We start from the raw sequence: 19,884 nt of genomic DNA on the forward strand, positions 1-19,884 counted from the left end.
TCATTTTTCGTACAACATGTGTGTCCGTGGACGCAACGTACAGTTATGCCACCAGCAGAATCATTCCGAAAACGCGCGCATATCCACCCTCAAAAGCTATGGATTGTATATTTTCCATAAGCTCTTGTATTGTATTGAAGGATATTTCCGAGAAGCTGCGAAAACAATATAAAAAGGAAAGAAAGTTTTACTTCGGGTACGACAAAGACGAAGACACTTGGGCACGACAGTTCGTGACTTGTTCCTGGAAAGTGTCGTGCCCGATCATTTTTATGGTTGTTACGACTGAATTTAGATAAAAATTAATGTCGTTGCAATTTGTCGTTTTGGTGTATAAATGAATTATAAAATTTCACAAAATGTGGCATTACTTTTGGGAAAAAGTGTATATTTTTTCCCACTATCCATATACTAAATGAGGTTATCGAACACTAACAAATGATGAATTTTCACTAATCTTTGGTCGTTACTCCAGTTTCTTTTCCCCACACAGCGCTTCATCCATCATTCAAATTAACTTTCTAAAAAGATCTCTAGGCGAAATGCAGTTGGCAAAATGGTTTCCCTCTCGCAGCCTGTCAACTCCAAAACCTTTAAAGGCTGCTATTTGCTATGGCCACGCGTTGCTATTTGCTATGGCCACGCGTCTAACGCTCCCCTCGCCTGCTTGAAAACTAATTTTGTGTCTCCATTCAGGGCCGATCAATTTGTTTTGCGTACTGCGCTCGTTATTGCACTCGATACAGTCGGCGTGCACCATGTGCAGATAAGCGACGGTTGCTATGGGAGCAAACGTTTGAAGCAGCTCTGGAGCAACGGGAGTTCCTTACTTTATATTCTATTTTCTCCTCTCCATTCAAACAATGTGATATGCTGCTTGCCAGCTGCTTTATAATTCTCAACTTAATTCTGGTATAAGTATGAATGCTTCACTTTTATTGGGCTGGCTCAAATTTTCCTTCCGGAAAGAGTGTAACAAACAGAAGGGTGCTGCGACAGGTCAAAATCTCATTTCATGACACTACTAATGTTGTGTACTTTGCCTCGATGTTGATTGGATGTACACCACATCCCGATGCAGAAAAGAATGTCGAGATAAGCATGAAAGCTCAGCTGCCGTCTGTCTGGTTACAGGTTCTCCAAGGTCCACTATATCCTTTTTCGTATACGGCTGTGATTGACGACACAGCCAAAGCAAGCGATGCACTTGCAAAGACATATGTAAATACCAGGGTCCATAGAACATGGATCGAAGCTGTGTATGCACGAGCGATATTCACCCAGCATGAGAGGGGTCTATCCCCATTTAACGAGGATATGTTGCACTTTGAAAATACTACACCTTCCTATACTACTTTCTTTACATTCCCTTCGCTCCTACAAATGGTGATTCGATGATGCAAATTCCTCAGCAAGCATAAGAGCTTCCTGATGTAAGAAGACTTTACACAAGATCACAGTGGACTTCCCATGAAAATATGGAGAGAGGAACATTTTTGTCCTCGTGATTTTTGAGTAGCATTGGCAACTGTTGTCAGGTTATTGATCAGAAATGAGAGGATGTACAGACAGTACTTTAGAGCAAAAAGCCCTCTATCTTTCGATAAGCAGTATAGAGCAGCGAGTTTACGAAACAGACTAGTTCTCTATCTTACAGCTATCCGTCGAATACATTGTTGTCAAAGGATGGTATTATCCATCAATGTTAGCTGTCAAGCATTACTGTGAAAGGCGGTTTCATGGCGGGAAACGACCGATCTGTGCTTTGTAACCATCGGACACTCAGGTAGATTAAAAGTTGCCGTGTAAGGCCGAGTTACAAATGCAGTTAAGCATTTTCGCTGTTTCACGCGTTTTGATTCGGTGGTTGAAAGGGGTCTCCGCAAAAGAGATGTATGAATCAAATGAATATATATCATCCCAAATGATGAAATGATTGTAAGCAAAACAGTAAGCAATTACAGAGATTTATCGACAATTTTGGCAAGAAGAGTGAGTGCAAATGCTTCACCCCTTTTCCCTGCCCCTTGACGAGCCTGTTGTCACAGCAGTAATTTTTTCCATGCGCTTGCTCGCTTTCAATTCGTTCCCGATTTGAGAAGAAGCTTCTCCAGTGCTACAAACCTTTTTTTACGCCGTATCCCCTCCTCCATACCAGCCCAATGCTGCCTCAGACCAAGGAAAAGGTGAAGCCTCCACGTAGTCTGCGGTCTGCAAGGAGGTCGCTCGTAAAGAATAAGATCTCAACACCTCTCAGTTTCCCGACCACCTTCCATTCATCAATATCGGCACCAAAGAAGATCATCAAGGCCCTGTACGACTACCAGGCGCAGGGTCCACATGAGCTCTCGTTTGCACAGGGTGATTTCTTCCACGTCACCGGTCGAGAAAACGACGACCGCTGGTTTGAAGCGTGCAACCCGGCAACAAACTCAAAGGGACTGGTGCCCGTCAGCTACTTTCAGGTCCTCGACAAGTCTGAGCGCAATCTCTCAGTAGCACAACCACAGACAGGTTCTGCTGCTCCTCCTCACGCGCAGCAAAAGATTGATTCCGGATTTATTGATAATGAACACGATGTTGCTCACGGTAATTTCCGGAATCGATATAACCTACTTTTTTTTTAACAAGGCAGGTGCCACTAACATTTAATTTAATGATCAGGCACAAAAAAGATGCAGCCGTTGTACGGCGTTGTACTTTACGATTTCCAGGCCGAACGCTCAGATGAACTAGACGCCAAAGCCGGCGAACCGATTATCGTTATTGCACAATCGAACTTGGAGTGGTTTGTTGCAAAGCCCATTGGACGGTTAGGAGGACCTGGATTGATCCCGGTATCGTTTGTCGAAGTGAGAGACGCAGTGACTGGACGACCCATCACGAACTTTAGCGATCTGATGCAAACATCGGCAGCACCCGTCATTCCTCGAGTGGAAGAATGGAAAAAGATGACACAAGGGTACGAAGCATCGAGTATCCCTCTTGGAACATTTGATAAGCAATCGCAACAACAGCATCTTTTGCGCTCTGGTTTCAGCGAATCCCCATCTTCATCTATATCCTCTGCTACATCGAACCGTGGAAATGTACGATCCCAGCAGCAGCGCGAGCCAGATGATTACTACGACAATCAATCTCCACAGAACAATGAACACAACCCAGACGCTATTTTGGATAGCTACGGTATGCAGCATCTCGCACACACCGAGCCTACAGATAGTGTACTGTATCCAAGCGGCACATCCTCCGCACCCACTGGCGGCTCTCGAAGCCCCCGAGTAGTATCTCGATCAGGACAGCCGGTTGTTGAGTCTGCAACGATTGATTCTTACATTCTAGAGGGCGATCAATACTGGTTTATTGTGTATGCCCGACTTAGCAATGGACGTCATCGTGTCTTGTACCGCTTATACGAAGGTGAAACTATCTACTATCGTTTTTACGATGTGTTTTTCTTTATTTGCTAACTTCATTTTTTTTTCAGATTTTCATGATTTTCAGATCAACTTGTTGCAAGAGTATCCGCTTGAAGCTGGCAAAGCCGACCGAGAACGGATATTACCGTACATGCCTGGACCACTGTCATCTGTAGATGAAGAAATTACCGGTACGTTTTTTGGTACTTCTTTGACCGAGTTGAGAGAGAGAAAGGTTCTAATAATAATTTTTTGATCGTATACCAGCTGAGCGCCAGAGAGATCTGGATCAATACTGCCGAGAGCTGCTAAGTCTTCCACGATACCTTGCCGAGAGCCCGCTTGTGCAGAACCAGCTATTCGGCATCCACGAGGGAGATATTGAAACTGATTATGATCCCCGTACTGGTATACCTACAACCGAAGAACCACCGACGGATCCTCCACCGGCCGCAATTGCACCGGCCGCCTCTGTCAGCAGCGGTGGTCAGCCTACCGTCGCACCCGGCGCTGCAGCTACAGGCAGTAAGGTCAAGGTCAAAATTGTGCACAAAGACGATATATTTGCGATCAAAGTGCCTGCCGACAGTACGTTGGACCAACTGCGAGAGAAGATCTTTGACCGCCTTGGATTTGAAGTCTCCTTAAAATACAAAGATGACGCTTCCGGCGACAGTCTGCCTCTGGAGGATGAGATGGATATGGAAGAAGCGTTCGCATCGGCCATCAAGCTCGGGAAGCTGACGGTGTATGCAGAGCGTATTTAAAAAAGAAAAGAAAAAAGACAAAAAAGAAAAAGAAACAAAACCAGTTTTGTTGTCATATGTTATATGGAATAAGTTGTAGATACATTCTTCTTTTTTTTTTACTCTTAATTATTTTCGTTCTACTACTACTACTAGAAACAGCAAGATCGTTCCTTTTTCCGTGATCGTGTTCGCTGTGTCATCCGCCGTAAACTTGAGTCGCCAAATTGCACGCCGCTTCCACTTCGCTCTGGGTCGATTTGACCTAGAGTGAGAACAAATAAATATGCGTATCCTCCTCCCGCTGCTTGTCTTCATTTTGTTCTTTGTCTTACCTGTCTCGATTTTGCTTAAAATCGATCGTGCGCATTTGAAAAACATCTCCTCCACCGCATCGCCTGTCAGCGCGCTTGCTTCCAGGAACATCATCTCTGCAGATATCGTGTAAGGAAAGTTTCAACGTACAACAATGTCGAATATAAATAAAAATTCTTACCATTTTCTTGAGCAAACCGGCTTGCTTCAAGGTATGATACCTCTCGTTCGTCAGATCGATCATTCTTGTTGCCGACCAAAATGACTACCAGCTCTGGATTCGCCAGTGACCGTACATCGGTCAGCCAAGAGTGGACTCCCAAAAATGTGTCTCTACTGTTGTTGTTTCTGTTTGTCAGATAACTCTGAATGCTTCTCCGTCTCGCGTACGCGTACCTACTTGCAAATATCATATACGATCAATGCACCAGCTGCTCCGCGGAAGTAGCTTCGCGTCAGGGACCTAAACCACCCTACTACTTTAGTCTGTCGTTGCCCCTCCCCCGTTTTGCTGTCCATCTTCCTCGCTCTGTATATACCGGAATCGTTCCTGAGAAAGAACACCCGATAAGATTTTTTCCTCGGCATTGTTAGCTATGTTCCATCTATAAATTTTACTTGCCTGCCCTGCCGTGTCCCATATTTGTAACTTTATCGATTTATCTGCAATGTGTATGATACGCGTCCCGAATTCCATGCCAATCGTATTTAAGGAATCCTTCTTGACTTGGGCAAATGTTATTATAAACATGCGCATCATCATTATCCAGTTTTTTTGCCTCCACCCGCCTTTTACTTACATTGGTTCTCGAGAAAGTGATGCAGTAGACATGACCTGAAAGTTTTGCCAATTAGGAATCCAAACAGTATATAAATATATATATGCACAATGTCACGATATATGCCGTACTTTCCCGTTCCAGAATCGCCCACAAGCAGAAGTTTCAACAAGAAATCTAGTTAATGCCGTTTCAGCATTGAAGCATGCGTTGGAGGGACTGTGCTGCAACGAACCGTAAGCATCCGCTAGCATAACAGAACGGAGACGAAAAGCGACAGAAAATGCAGAAGAGCCCAACTTGCAAATTACACCACCGCTTACTGCCTTGTGCAACCTGGTTGCTAGGCTAGCTGGCTGGTGCAAGCATCATTTGTTTGTTGTGTTGTGCATATTCCTCATTAACAATGATGGTTGTCCTTTTATTACACCGTGCAGCTTGGCAACGGCTGTTTCCATTGGTGCGTCCATCTCGGCGACCCTTCTCTGCTTTCTTCGATGCATTGTTCTGTCGATCACAAAGCGGCGCGCCCGTACTTGGCAGTGGTGGAAAGAAAATGTAAATAAATATTCCCATTGACATCACGGTGCTTGCAAAGGATCTCGATCCCCATTTACAAGGTTCAAGCCGAAAGTTCTTCCATATTAAGGTTGTCAGCCGAACTTGCATCAAAGCCCAGTTCGTGTGTCTCGCTCAATTCGTTTGGATATCAAAGCGTGATCACAATAAGAGCGGTGTATCCTTACCCAATCAATCCCAGCGACAAGGATATATACTTGCTAAGAATCAACAAATTAAATTTATTTAACAGCTACAAACAGTCCCGCCGTACTAGGATGTTGATGTTGAATTGGATGGAATTCATGATGACTAGAGCAAAAATACAGTTGAATGCAGGAATATAAGGAAACGGGATTTAAGGGACAAGATTGTTTTTACACACTGCTTAGTAGCGGTAGTGGTCGGGCTTGTAGGGACCTTCAATGGGAATGGAGAGGTATTCCGACTGGACGGAGGTGAGCTGGGTCAACTTGACTCCGAGCTTGCCCAAGTGAGCACGGGCAACTTCTTCGTCAAGTTTCTTTGGCAAGACGTGGACGCCAACGGACCACTCGCCAGGCTGAGTCCAGAGAGCAATCTGGGCAAGAACTTGGTTGGAGAAGGAGTTGGACATGACAAAGGAAGGATGGCCGGTAGCACAGCCAAGGTTGACAAGACGACCTTCGGCCAAAAGGATAATGTGGTTGCCGTTCTTCATCTTGAAGCGGTCGACCTGGGGCTTGATGTTGACACACTCGACGGCGTTAGCCTTGAGCCAGGCAACGTCAATTTCAACGTCAAAGTGACCAATGTTGCAGACAATAGCATCATCCTTCATGACAGAGAAGTGCTCGCCAGTGATAATGTCACGGCAGCCAGTGGTGGTGACGAAGATCTGGCCTTCCTTGACAGCTTCCTCCATGGTAGTAACTTCGTAACCTTCCATAGCAGCCTGAAGGGCGTTGATGGGGTCAACTTCAGTGATGATGACACGGGAACCGAAGGCACGGAGAGCAGCACTGTTGAAATAAATTGTTAGTCCAGAAGAGCGCGAGGGATTTGGTTTCCAGGCCACTTACGCGCAACCCTTGCCGACATCACCGTAACCAGCAACAACAGAGACCTTGCCGGCAATCATGACATCGGTAGCACGCTTGATACCATCGACGAGGGATTCACGGCAACCGTACAAGTTATCGAACTTGGACTTGGTGACAGAGTCGTTGACGTTGATGGCAGGCAACTTGAGGGTGCCGTTCTTGACCATCTTGTACAAGTTGTGGACACCAGTGGTGGTTTCCTCAGAGAGACCCTTGATGCCAGGAAGCAAGTGGGGGTACTTGGTGTGGACAATGTTGGTCAAGTCACCACCGTCGTCCAAGATCATGTTCAAGGGCTGACCATCGGGGAAGAACAAGGTCTGCTCAATGCACCAGACGAATTCTTCGTCGGTCTCACCCTTCCAGGCGTAGACGGGGACGCCAGTGGCAGCGATGGCAGCAGCGGCGTGGTCCTGGGTGGAGAAACTAAATCACGCGCAAAAAGTCAATTATCTAGAATTGATTTGCACAAAAACAGCCCAGATGCTTACATGTTGCAGGAGGACCAGGTAACCTCGGCACCCAAAGCAGTGAGGGTCTCGATGAGGACGGCAGTCTACACGTCACAAAAAAATTTCGTGAGTCAACAGTGCGACAAGAGTAGTGAAAAAAGAGACGCGTACCTGGATGGTCATGTGAAGACAGCCAGCAATGCGAGCACCCTGCAAGATGAGAATGTCGTTAGCATCTCGGGAGACATTGCGATGAAGCTATAAACCAAGGGTCCCTACCTTCAAGGGCTGGCTAGGACCATACTTCTCACGAATGGCCATAAGACCAGGCATCTCTTGCTCGGCGAGCTCGATTTCCTTACGGCCGAAAGCGGCAAGAGAGATATCAGCGACCTTGTAGTTGACCATGGGTGAGAAAGTCTAGTGAGAAAGAAAGAAGTGGGGAAGGAATCAAATCTCCAGCAGGAACCGTTTTCTTTTTCACGGGCCGGCTCGAAAAATTTTGAGCGTCCCTACCAATCAAAGGTTTCAAGTTTCACAAGCTTACTTCGGCTGCTGAATTCTCGGGGTGCAAGACAGCAGCCTAGCGCGAACAACGTCCTGCACGTTGCACCTAGCAATGGACCACAACTGCAGTTGGCTCATCCCTATTGACTGACCGAATTTTGATGCAAGATCTGAGACTGCTTTTTCTTTCTCTCGTCCTGAATTCATTGTCACACCAACATCGAGTCGCGCGCGCGATGAGATGGAGCTAGAAACCTTAAAAAGAAGAGATGGATGATGGGGGGACAGAGGACTCTATTGCAAAAACTTTTTAGTGTACAGCGGGTATGTCAATAATCTAAAATGCAGCAATCTATGAATGCGCGCTTTCGGATTTAATAGTTGCTAGACTGTCTGTCGTAGTTTGCACCGCCTGCGCGACGCAGTCTTGTCATAATATCCTTTTCATCAAGATCATTCACGTGAGACGCTGGCACTTCAATGTGGTAGTTGCGAAGAACATTCTTCACGTCAGCAATCTGGATACTAAGCTTCGCTTTGCGCATGATGCCAACTGATTCACCGCACCAAGGTACGAGAATAAACTTTACACGCTGTGAATATCTTTGGCGAACGACCGAACGAGAAATTGAGTCCTATCCGAACTGGCCCTCTTTTGTTTCTATAGACTTACTCGTCGTTGCTAAGGTTCATGCGCACGTAACCCCAGCCTGCAATCTCGGGCTTGAGTTGAGCCAGGAACTCACTCAACCCTCCTTCGCCTTTGCCTGCAACCTTGAGCCGATCCGGTTTGCCATCGGCGAAATCAAAAAAGGCCCAGTTCGTCGCTGTCTTGTCGTCTCGGACATCTTCGTAGGCTTCAACGATGGCAGGGTCGGAAACGTTCAAAGACATGATGGAGCAAAGTTGATGAAGTGCACACTTCTGCTACCAGCGGCCCTATCCACTACCAGGGACCAATCAAATGTGTGATCTGAGATCAACCCCCTCTCAACGCGACCTGAAATGATTGTTAAAGTGGATAACAAAAGTTCACACATACTCCTTGGAAAGTTGAGAAATTCTATATAGCAGTTACGTGGACAGTACACGGAAAGAAAGGAGCTGCAATAGCGGGTAAAGTTGCTCAAATCTGGTAGTTGACTTTAGGGGCGGTCAACTGCTGCTGCTGCTGCTACTGCTACTGCCGCCGCCGCCTCGTGTTAGCAGCGATCTCTTCCAAGGGGCTGTAGAGCTAGCCTCCCAATATATTTCATGGATTCTTGAGGCCAGCAACACGCTGGTCAGCCCATGTAGTGCATTCCGTTATCAATTGGAGAATCTGATATATAGCATGCATTTATTCGGAAATACAATCAAAAGGAGGCATCGTCGTTTTACAAAACATCAATTTAATCTGCTAGTGTAAGCGTTTTAATTCCTCTTCCTCCCTGCCCCGGAGCTGCCCATACGCGGCACAGAGAAAATTCCTTGATTCTATAGCTACATTGTCCTGGATCAAAGGTAAAATTACTTTTGTGCTCCTCATCCTTGTGGCAGAAACCGGATGTTTTATAATCCAGGAAGCCATGGAGAAATTACGAAGAGAAAAGGTAGCGAAACGGATACATTGCTCCGTATCCTCAGAAAAAGCAACAGCCGTAAGACGGCCCGTTTAGCCTCTTAGTAAATTTGATAGTGATAGTGACAATGAAAATGCAGAAGATCATGAGAAGCATTGATTAAAAGCTTGGATAATTGGAACCAATATATTTCTTCCGACGTGTAAACCTCGAGATGGCTGTCCGTAGACTTGCCTTGACTATATAATGAAGTTACTTCAGAACTCTACACGATCTTTGTACACTCTTTCCCGAAAGTAATGTCGCTCCCGGATTAGAAATTATGTCGCATAATCCAGAGCTCATGTCGCACTATATAAACTAAGTCAGCTTTTCTAGCGCCAAAGAAGTCTCTGTGAGGCTTTCGACAGTTTGGGAAGATTCGCCAATATCCAAATTGTGAAAGGTCGGCACGTTAAAACATTGGTTGTCGATGAGCTAGCACGGCAAAGGGTGTATGTTGAGAGGCGGTGAAACTTCGATCGAACTTGACGCAACTGCGCCGTGATGTCATGCGGATCTATGCCCTAGCATTTGTCGCTCTCGTCGAAGAGATGTTTTGACGCTGCCACGCTTTCAGAGTCTAAGTAGATCCGCGGATCCTTCACAATAAAGCCCTTTGTGCTAGGCCCTACTTGGATGTTCTTTTGGCCATTGTTCAGCAAAATACTTGACATCACGAGAAGATTTGATGTTTGTCTCCCAATCAATAGCTTTGTCGACTGGTCATTTGCATCCATCACAACTTTAATCCCATCATAACGATTGCTGAGCTCATTTGGCTATGATGATGACCGCCACAATGGCTCATGGTGCGCATCAATAGCCTTTAGGCGGCCGCACGCTTCCACACAGTTAATTAGTAAGGAAAACGTGCAACGTCGTTATAATCTCGGATGTGTTTTTGTCCGCTGGCAGTCTATGCGTCTACATGATGTGTAGGGAGATAGTCCCCTCCCGAATGACAAGAGGAATCCGGGATGACAACCACAGACTTGGACATCGTAGATATCCTAAGCGTCCGTAGATTTCTCAGGGGCGATCCTCTGTCTCGTAGGATGGAGTAGTTTTAAAGGATGTCGGTCGATCGGCAACAGAGACGGTAGCCCGATTGCCTATCGATGGACATAAGGACATGGATGACCTCCTAAGATTTGATGGTTTTCAACAAGTATGGCACCACTGAATAGTTTTGGTGTGACGTATCGCATTTGAGGCGAAAGCATCCAGTCCTCTTGCAATAGTGTGGCAAGTTCACCACTCATCTCTACGAACATACTCTGTTTCAGCTTTTCTCCGAAAATGTCATTTTGCAAGGTATGGCGTAAGAAGCTGTCCGTTGTCGTGTTGTTCAAGCTGCAATGATCTGTTGGGAGATGCATGGCAAGCGGCACTCGAAATTCTCCTTCGGTTGAGCAGTCAGGATCTGTGAGACAGTTTGTGCACCTGCCAGCATGTGAAATGTCGAAAGTCTGTACTCAGTGATGAGTGCCAGCGGATGCCACTTGCCACAGCGCGCTAAAAGGATCTTCTGTTCTTGCTCTTCTGCGGTCGCGCAAAGAGCGTCGGATGCAGCAAGGACCGCGTCGTCGTAGCGAAGACTTGTGTTCACTGGTGTTGCAGTAGGTTCAGTTGAAAAGCATATCTTCTTCATTATTCTCTGGACTTGTCGCCATTTGATCGTCTCCATGCGGCCGTTTGGTTCCCGTTTGAGTTTGCTGACTTTCCTCGTCAAAATACTTAATATCAGCATCATGACTCTCCCGGAGGTGTTTCTTGAACGCAGCAGTGAAGCCGCAATTGCTACTGCACTCCGAAAATGGACATACGAAATGTCTGTTCTGTCTGACACAAACAAAAAGGAGTTCGATAGTGGAAACCCGTCTCTTGAATTTACATGCTATCCTGCAGTAAATGCAACCCACCTCCATCCTTCAACACGTTGACATGTTCAATATACTCGCGAAATTTGTGTTCCGAAGCTCTTCCTTCCGTTGAAATGCACGTTGGCATTTCGAGCAACTCAAGTTTGTTTCGATAATGCTTCAGGTTCAAGGAACGGTTGACTGGCAATTCACACTCAGCCAAGTCCACTTCCACCACTCCAATGATTGCGGTTAAAAGCATCGAGATGGGGAGGATTCTTCAGAAATAAATTCCTCATATCAACCTTTTACGTCACTTTCGTCTTGGTGGTAAAAACCCATTCTCTCTTTTATTCATTGAGGGTTCCTCTTTTTATATATTTTACGGTCTACAAACTTCTTGAAAACAATGGCCTGGTATGGACGATTCGAATGAGGGGCCGATTTTTGAAGTTCAGCATAGTGAGCTCGTTTCCATTAAAGCCGCCATGTGACATTTTCCCGTCCATTTTTCAACTTCTACCACCCACTTCCACCAGGATGAATTCAGAAGATAAAGTCATTGAATCAACAATGCTCATTGAAATTGTTTTTCAGGCGTTTTCCCTCGGCAACCAGTGTTGGTGTGACTTGTTGCATTGACGAGCATTTTTCAATGTCGAGGTAAGGAAATGCAATGGAAGTGTGTGCCGCACATACTATTTACACTCGTCTTCATGTGTTCTCTGGCGACGTTTGACCAGGCTCGTCTTTGATGAACTCTAGTTCAGAGATTTCTCTCTTCATTCTTACAACGAGGAAAGAAGGATGTTGCATGCTTAATCAGGCTTGGCAGTCTGATCTCGTCACTTTATTCACGGAATCACAGATTCGATAGGTAAGCCGATCATCAACTTCCAGTGCATTTCTCCTGGCACCTACTTTTACCTTTGACCAGAATTCTTCAATAGGGTTTAAAACTGGAGAATAGGGAGACAAGTATAGACACTTGTAGCCTCTGCTCTCTATCAGACTGCGAACCGCGGCTGGAGTATGTATTGGTGCATTGTCCATCACGACACAATGATCTTTCATATCATGTTTATCCAACACGTCCATTACGTTTGAGATGTAAGACAAGTAGTGTTCTGCTCGCATGCCAATTCGGCCATTGACGTTCTTTGCTTCTTTCTCGTCAAGTTTTCTCTTTTCGGATGTAGACGCTGCTTCAGGGTTTTTTCACCGATTATCTATCACTTCAGCCTCAGAGACGGCACCTAATATTGTGATGGTAACTCCCTTTTGCGGTACAGTACCTTTTGCTGGCTCACCTCTCAAAGAACGAGCAAAGTTTCTTTGAGTATGTAAGCTGAATCCAGCTTCATCAATAAAAACGCAATTCTTAGTGAAATCTAAGTCTTGCATTCTCTCTCACTCTTCAATTTCTCCTTCCCTAAGGCTACAACACGATCAGAGTTCCTTGCTATAGGAAGCTTTTCCAATTAAAAATCAAACAGCATTTATTGACCAAATGTCTATGCAACGCTGAGGTCGATGTGGTCAAACCGTCGAAGGCCTCACAGAGACTTCTTTGGCGCCAGAAAAGCTGACGTATTTTATATAGTGCGAATGAGCTCTAGATTATGCGACATCTGGTTTGTCAGCACGCGAAATCTACCGTGAGAAACCGGGAACAATAATTTCTCATCCGGGAGCGACATTACTTTCGGGTGTACCTGAAACTGGATCGCTCATGTGATCTCGGTCGTTGGAAAAAGTAATGCAAGGTTTCAGTTGGAGCATAAAGTCTTCGAGCAATTCGAACGGATAAATAATCGAATTATAAACTAATGACGGGTATATATACATTGCTGACTGGGCTATATGACAGGTAAAAAGATCGACGTATATCAACTGTTGTTATTTCCTTTTCAGCCGTTTGGTGGCATTGGTGACAGCGACCCGACTGCTCCGTCTAGGAGATGCTTCATTTACATCCGTTACCGTAGTTGGTCTTGTCTTTTGCTGAGAATCGTAGTGGAAAGATTGATTCCCATACCAGATTTCCAGATGCTCTTCTTCTGGAAGTACTATATCACCTAGCTTGGGCTCGACAAAAAGCGGTGCTTCATTCTCTTCCCCTTGTCCTTTCGATTGCTTATCCAGTTCTTTTTTCCGGGTCTCTTTGACGGCCTGCAGTATTTTTGCTATTTCTGCGGTTCGTTTCTCTCGGCGTAAGCGTCGTGCGTCGTTGTTACTCGTTTCTTTCCGAACAGACGTAATAACATCTTCGGTGTTCTCTGGTTCGCTGAGCGTAGTTGCAGGTGTCTCTTCGGGTTCGTGAGGATTGTCTATGGTTGAAGGTGCATCGAATTCTTGTGCCACATCGCCTTCATCGTCTGTAGATGATTCAATCTCTTCCGCTGCAAGGTTAAATGGATTATCATCAACCACGCGACGGCCGCCTTCAAAATCATCTACGCGCAAACGGCATACACCATCCTTTGAATCTGTATCGTAGGGGAAATAGAGCTCAGGTAGCTTTTTCTGCCGTTCAAAACACTTTTCCACCCATGCCGGCGAGACCACCCAAATATTGCGTTCCAGAGCCTGATATACAAGTCGCGGGAGACGTTGCTTGGAACTTGGCTGCGCTAAAGGAGCACCACTTGGCCCATGCACGATATGTGTTACAGACTTGTTCATATCCTCCACCACTTTTGCCCCCATGTTCGTCGCCAATCGTGCGATCCGCTGTTCTTCCCACAAGGACTTGTCAATGAATACAACGATCCCATTTAGAATGCTACTTGGTTGTGTTGAATCAGTAACGTCAGGTCCTGAATTCGCTCTAGAAACGTTTTCGTTCTGTCTGCGAGTAGTTGTTGTAGTCCTGCGAGTCTGTGAACTGGCAGTCCTAGGCATCCTTCGCACGGGTGCGTGTGGTGTCCGTCGAAAACTGAATGAATCGGCGGTTATGCCTGAGGAGGATGTAGTTGACATGGACAAGACCTATCTATCTGGTGGATAAGAACGAAATTTTTCGTTCTCACCAACCGCGCGCCGTTCGTTCCACATTGCATGCCGCAGATAGTTATTTTGACAACTTTTATTAGTTTGCTTCAAGTTCTCGTGGAAACTGCTCAGACTTGCATGGGACATACATTATATAGTCTTTTGCAACAGGTAATCGTTCCTTTTGAAACAAAAACGTGTAGCTATCGATCAGATCTTGCGAAATACAAGATTTCTACTCAAAAGTTTGAGTCTGCGTTTGCATATTATAAGACGCTGGAACTAAATTTTTAAATCATCTGTCTTTTACACACTCTTCTTCCAACGAAGTTGGAGGATAACAAGTGTTCGAAATATGCAGCCGATTTTCACGCCCTCAATGTCACAAAACATAGACTTGGACAGATCCAAGTCACCGCTTAAGATATATAAATGTCCTACATCTAAGCCTATACGTACTGCTTGCTATCAGGCAGCATTCTAGTACTTCATCTCTCTTAACAAACGACCCGTGTCGACGGCAGTTGTAATGCCGCAACGACTGCACATATACATCACAGCTAAATGCTGAATAACTGAGTTATAATATCTTTCTGCCTCAGCCATCTGATCCACACTGGCATCGATATGCCACTCGAAACATTGTATATACCAGAGTATTCCAATAAGTCCAAAATATATGTATTAAGGCGTGTTACGTATTATCATAAACAGCACTCAGATACGCATCATATGCGGAGGCTCCTTCGTACAGAAGCCAAGCGATGGGGAATTAGCTTGATGCACGAGCTGAAAAAAAGTGATGTACAGTTGTTTTGGTCTATCGGTATGGCTACTGACAACCTAGTAGCAAGACCTAGAAATCCCGGGTGAAACTTAGCAAGATTGATTGCTTATTTGGGCAATCCATTTAGAGAACAGCAGTGTGGTTGGAGTTCAAGGATGCCAAGAGCACACGGATTGAGAAGCAAAATGCTACATATTTCAAGCTTCAAATGCAGAGAAGCGGGTCGTGTTTAACGGAATAGGCGCAAGCTCTTTGATTCTGGATGGCCTCCTGGAGGAGGGTTTGCTTGACGTCAATGAATGTAAATATACACTCTGTGTGATCAAAATAGCATCTTCGGATGCGTGCAGGTACAAATGCAGCATGTACAGATTCCTTGAAAGCTGTAAAGACAGAATCTCACATCAAAATCATGCATTCGATATAAAATCCAAAAGTAAATGGGAGTGAAGGTGGAGTGACAGGACAAGAACGAAAAGAGCCCACCCCAAGAGATTTGACGTAATGATGCTCAGAAAAAGGAAAGGGAAAACAAACTCCAAGGTTTTGTGGCGATGGAGAAAAATAATACTAAGATTATTGACATCAGTGTCAATAAAGAGCCTGCGCGGTAAAGAGAGTATATTTGATGATGACAAGAGTCTGGTCCTCAACGAAAGAGCTGTTGTGACAAACTTTGACATAGCTTAAGAAAACGCAGGCTACTGTAGCTACGGTTGGCATGCACATCCGTAAACTTGTCGAAGCCTATGTTACAAATACGATAGCTATAACAATAGTTTCTATAGTCGACACAAAAGCGGCTCTGACTTGAACGATAAAGGCTGCTGCGACGATGAATGAGGCCAGTGGATCCCCCGTGCAAGTCTGGTGGCCAGCCTCGTTGCAAAACCTGGCTGTTTGGTATTATATGAAGGCTGGGTGAATTTATGACATGGGGCAGTTCAAAGATATTATTCAATACGGAAAATCGAGGTAGCTACATTATAGCAAAGTCTTGAAGGCGTCAAATTCGTTGACGCTCCTCGTACACGCGTCAAGGGATGGATTCTCGGGTGGAGCAGGAGGCTAGTAGTCTAGAGCAGGATTCCATCTCAAGACATGCGCACCGAAACTTTACATTCTGCATTTTCCTCTGATCCTTTGTATTATATGGGAGCACTCTGCGGTCTACGATAAAACAAACAGTCGTGTTTTGATTTTACGACCTCATCGGCCTTTGCGATATTATGTGCATACAGTGTAGTGAACGCACCAAGTAGTGTGGCCACCAAAAACGGACGGTTATACGTAATGGAAATTGCTCGTTTTCTCTGCACATAGCACTTCTACTGAATAGAAGTTGTAAGCATGATGCATGTATATCAATGAGTAAAAGGCTTAGATGTATACTCAGATAATATGTATAAATCCGCCACAAACTAAGCTAATCCAGTCTACCCGTTGTTTCTCAATGGTAATTGTGCATTCGGATAATTCAAATGTAGTTCCCATCATTTATTTGGTTGATAAGTAATATGAGGATATTAGTAAAAGGACTAGAAATCGTAATTCTTCTTGAGTTCTTTGAATGCCCAAGCACCGAAAGCCTTGTGCGTCTTGGCTTCTGGATGATAGCTATCCCAGAAAAAGTGCTTCTCAAGATCAGAACATTCGTCGGTGTTACCGATGCCAGGGATGCAAGGTCCATTGTCAGTTGAGAGGGTTCGCCAAGACATCCTCCCAGAACGAGTGGTCGTCAACGAATTTGACCTCGATGCCGTTAATTTCCTTTGCTTTCTTTTCGAGACCTGAGCTGTACTCTTTGATGAGTTTGCGCATCCAATCCTTGTCCTAGTCCTTGATGACCGGCCAGGCATCGACGAGAGGCGCGTTGAAAATACAGAATTGCTTGCCATTGTACTTTTCCTTTATTTTGTGGATCGTCTTGATGACACCATCGATCACATATCATCGACTGTGTAACCTTCCTTGACAATCTTGTACTGATCTGGGTTGACAATACCATTCAGGTCGTTGTAGCCAATGTAAATGATATACAGGTCGTCTTCTGCGCCGTCGACCGGGAGGTTCTCAACTTGCTGCAAGACGCCCGGCACAACGTAGCCGTTGAATTCAGAGTAGGCATGTGCGTTGTCGGTAGTCGCACCACCGTGACCAAAGTTGACTACCTTGTAATCAATCTTCTCGGCAACGTACTCGAGCCACGTAGGACCGTTCGAAAACCGGCCTTTCCAATATGGTGGAGACGGAGGGAAGCTGCAGGGCGCATGTTTGTTGTTTGTTGATGTACGTAAATGCAAGTAATTGATGCTTCCCAGGTCTCCCAGAACCCTGGTGTATTTATATCTTTCTGGTGATAACTCTTTTCATCTTTTTGGATCGCATACACTGAGTTCATGCAGAAACCCACTTGAATACAAAGGTAAGACACAGTCTTCGAACGGTGAATAGTATGTATCGACCTTGTTGCATCGAGCGGCGAGCGCCAGGGAATAAACAAATGATTGTGCCCTGCTGTTTGTTGTCCTGCCTGTCGACATCGCCGATGAGACAACCTTGTCCATCGTTGTCTGATTCAATCGATCGATCGATGAAAAGCTATATGTTTGCCGATGTGGAAAAATTTTTTACCTTTGGCTTATGTTTATGTATTGAATTTATGAGACATCTATTAACACATGTTTTCGATCGCCAAGAAGTAGTAGTGAAAAATTTAGAGAGAAATATAACAGAGCAAAGCGGATATTAGAAGGAAAGAAGGTGAAAGAATCCACAAAGGGGTATGAATGATGAATATTTATCGTCTGGTAGCCAGCGAGGAACCGTCAGAGCGATGCCTAAAGAGTCGCACTGAGGAGGAGTCTGTAGGTGACCCAAATAGCTTGGCACCTTTTGTTGCGGGAATATTGTCAGCTGAGATAACATTGTTGAATGGATCTGCCGGGTGAGGTTTGTTTGTTTTGTGTGATGTCCCGTAGCTGTGGGTTCTCCGTAGCATCACGTTGTTTTGATCGAACCAGTTGCGAGCATACTTGAGGTACAAGGGTTTAGTTGACTGTGGGGGAACGGGCGGCGGGTATACATTGTCTTTGTTAGGTCTGTCATTGATGTTAGGCCACGGAGGCGCACTTGCTTCTAAACTAGCATTGTCGCTTTCGTCTGCAAATGGACTATGGTTGTGCGATATATTAGCTGAGGCGTTGTCAGTCCTTGGTGAATCTTCTATCCCGCTCTCGAATGGATTATTGGATGCTTTGGGCGGAACAAATTTCTTTGTCAACAACAGAGATTGACCGGTATCAATGGCAGAAGAAAGTCTCTGAAACGAGTCAGCGTCCATGGAAACTCGCGATGGCAACGGTGACGGTCGATGGTTTGATTGTTGCTTTTCAGTTGTTGCGCCAACGGTGTCGAACATGAATCCTCCTGCTTGGTCCGTGGGTGTATCTGAAGGAACTGCGTAAGGAACTGAGCGTGATCTTGAATGTCCATGTGTGGCCTTTTGCTCGTTCTTGGCAATCGCCTCGGCGGTCGTACTAGAAAGTGATTGGGGTTGCTGAGCCCATGACAGTCGATGGTTATTATTATTATTCATTGTTGCGTATGGTGTGCCAAGTTCACTCGACCGTCTCGGAGTGTCAAATGTCTGAGGAAATGCGTTGTTGATATTCTCTTGTTGCTGATCAAACAAAAGGTGTGTGTTAATTGCCACTGGATTGCTATCACTCGCGTGAGCTTGCGACGATGTGGCAATAGGCGATAAAAATGGTGCCGAAGGAACAACATTCGAGGCTTGATACTGCGTTTGACCAAAATACCAAGAAGTTGGTCGTGGCTGCATATGCTGGTCTGTGCCCATCCATGACGGTCGCGGCTGCTGCTGCTGCTGCTGTTGTTGCTGCTGTTGCTTCTGCCATGCATCAAACCCTAGAGAGCCGCTTGGATCGCTCGCACGTGTGGCCATCGCCATCTGCTGCTGTGGTGTGAAATTTGCAGAAGAGTTGGTCGTCATTGCTGGTTTTATTAATGCATCAATAGCATTTGTTTGAGAGTGAGGTACGGGTGCTGCATTGAAAATGTATTCAGTATTCATCTCTTGATGTCATGCACTTTTGCACTGTTGCTTTACCTCCAAGATACACCATCTCTCGGCTGACACTGCGTCCATTCTGGGCATGTGCAACTAATCTCAGGATAGCGTAGAACTGCAATTCATCGATACCATCCACGCAATCTTTGAATAGCGCTAATATCTATCAATTGACAAATCAACATCAATTAAGATCTACCCAAAAGCAACAACGCGGGCACGCAGTTGACTTGCCTGTTCTAGCTTGTATTCAGCGAGACCAAAGCCGGTCAAGAACTTGAGAACAGCGGCGTTGTCAAGGCGACCAATATTGAATGGGTCAAGGTCTTTCCACCAGGAGCGGTAGGCCGGCCGCTCTCGGTCAGAGAGCTCGTCCAGCTCTACTCTTGGCGGTGGTTCCTTGTGGATCCTGTCATCATCAATAATGGATGCCTGATGCGCAGCACTGAGTCGTTTGGCAAACTGCTGTGACCTTCGTTCTTCTGCGTGCTTGGAAATGTGTGTTCGTAAAAGAGTTGTTTTGAGCTTGTTCATAAAGTGACGCTCAAAAGCCGATTAAAGGGGTGGGAGGGTGCAGTAGTTGAGAAAGAAAGACACTTGACACACTCATAAGCGCCCACACCCAGGCCCTGTTGGCATGAATTCCCCCCTTTGATTGAGCCCGCTGCCAAATTTGGTAGTCCCGA

General features: G+C 45.5%; 8 protein-coding genes across 8 annotated transcripts; 1 reads left to right on the plus strand and 7 right to left on the minus strand.

The window, feature by feature from the left end:
* Positions 1–2,162: 2,162 nt before the first annotated feature.
* Positions 2,163–4,186, plus strand: VTP01DRAFT_2746 (uncharacterized protein; the record flags this gene model as incomplete). The annotated part of the gene is made up of 4 exons (XM_069381241.1): positions 2,163–2,589; positions 2,665–3,420; positions 3,488–3,610; positions 3,687–4,186. 4 exons carry the CDS (start codon positions 2,163–2,165, stop codon positions 4,184–4,186), a joined length of 1,806 nt encoding a protein of 601 aa, XP_069236953.1.
* A 131-nt stretch (positions 4,187–4,317) lies between these two features.
* On the minus strand, positions 4,318–5,513 carry VTP01DRAFT_2747 (uncharacterized protein; the record flags this gene model as incomplete). The annotated part of the gene is made up of 9 exons (XM_069381242.1): positions 4,318–4,430; positions 4,501–4,596; positions 4,662–4,816; positions 4,881–4,943; positions 5,020–5,030; positions 5,103–5,206; positions 5,281–5,315; positions 5,391–5,436; positions 5,495–5,513. The coding sequence occupies 9 exons, from the start codon at positions 5,511–5,513 to the stop codon at positions 4,318–4,320; spliced, it is 642 nt and encodes a 213-aa protein (XP_069236954.1).
* Positions 5,514–6,205: 692 nt separating this feature from the next.
* Positions 6,206–7,759, minus strand: VTP01DRAFT_2748 (uncharacterized protein; the record flags this gene model as incomplete). Its single annotated transcript, XM_069381243.1, has 5 exons — positions 6,206–6,818; positions 6,879–7,325; positions 7,391–7,455; positions 7,523–7,561; positions 7,631–7,759. 5 exons carry the CDS (start codon positions 7,757–7,759, stop codon positions 6,206–6,208), a joined length of 1,293 nt encoding a protein of 430 aa, XP_069236955.1.
* A 473-nt stretch (positions 7,760–8,232) lies between these two features.
* Positions 8,233–8,752, minus strand: VTP01DRAFT_2749 (uncharacterized protein; the record flags this gene model as incomplete). The annotated part of the gene is made up of 2 exons (XM_069381244.1): positions 8,233–8,461; positions 8,532–8,752. The coding sequence occupies 2 exons, from the start codon at positions 8,750–8,752 to the stop codon at positions 8,233–8,235; spliced, it is 450 nt and encodes a 149-aa protein (XP_069236956.1).
* A 2,058-nt stretch (positions 8,753–10,810) lies between these two features.
* On the minus strand, positions 10,811–11,586 carry VTP01DRAFT_2750 (uncharacterized protein; the record flags this gene model as incomplete). The annotated part of the gene is made up of 2 exons (XM_069381246.1): positions 10,811–11,265; positions 11,385–11,586. 2 exons carry the CDS (start codon positions 11,584–11,586, stop codon positions 10,811–10,813), a joined length of 657 nt encoding a protein of 218 aa, XP_069236957.1.
* Positions 11,587–13,223: 1,637 nt separating this feature from the next.
* VTP01DRAFT_2751 (uncharacterized protein) lies at positions 13,224–14,228 on the minus strand (the record flags this gene model as incomplete). The annotated part of the gene is made up of 1 exon (XM_069381247.1): positions 13,224–14,228. The coding sequence occupies one exon, from the start codon at positions 14,226–14,228 to the stop codon at positions 13,224–13,226; it is 1,005 nt and encodes a 334-aa protein (XP_069236958.1).
* A 2,415-nt stretch (positions 14,229–16,643) lies between these two features.
* Positions 16,644–17,672, minus strand: VTP01DRAFT_2752 (uncharacterized protein; the record flags this gene model as incomplete). The annotated part of the gene is made up of 3 exons (XM_069381248.1): positions 16,644–16,900; positions 17,072–17,439; positions 17,515–17,672. 3 exons carry the CDS (start codon positions 17,670–17,672, stop codon positions 16,644–16,646), a joined length of 783 nt encoding a protein of 260 aa, XP_069236959.1.
* A 233-nt stretch (positions 17,673–17,905) lies between these two features.
* Positions 17,906–19,732, minus strand: VTP01DRAFT_2753 (uncharacterized protein; the record flags this gene model as incomplete). Its single annotated transcript, XM_069381249.1, has 3 exons — positions 17,906–19,173; positions 19,238–19,361; positions 19,433–19,732. The coding sequence occupies 3 exons, from the start codon at positions 19,730–19,732 to the stop codon at positions 17,906–17,908; spliced, it is 1,692 nt and encodes a 563-aa protein (XP_069236960.1).
* Between the last annotated feature and the right edge of the window lie 152 nt (positions 19,733–19,884).

This window comes from Rhizomucor pusillus, assembly GCF_041956525.1.
Source record: "Rhizomucor pusillus strain CBS 183.67 unplaced genomic scaffold VTP01scaffold_14, whole genome shotgun sequence".
NCBI classification, from domain to species: domain Eukaryota; kingdom Fungi; phylum Mucoromycota; class Mucoromycetes; order Mucorales; family Lichtheimiaceae; genus Rhizomucor; species Rhizomucor pusillus.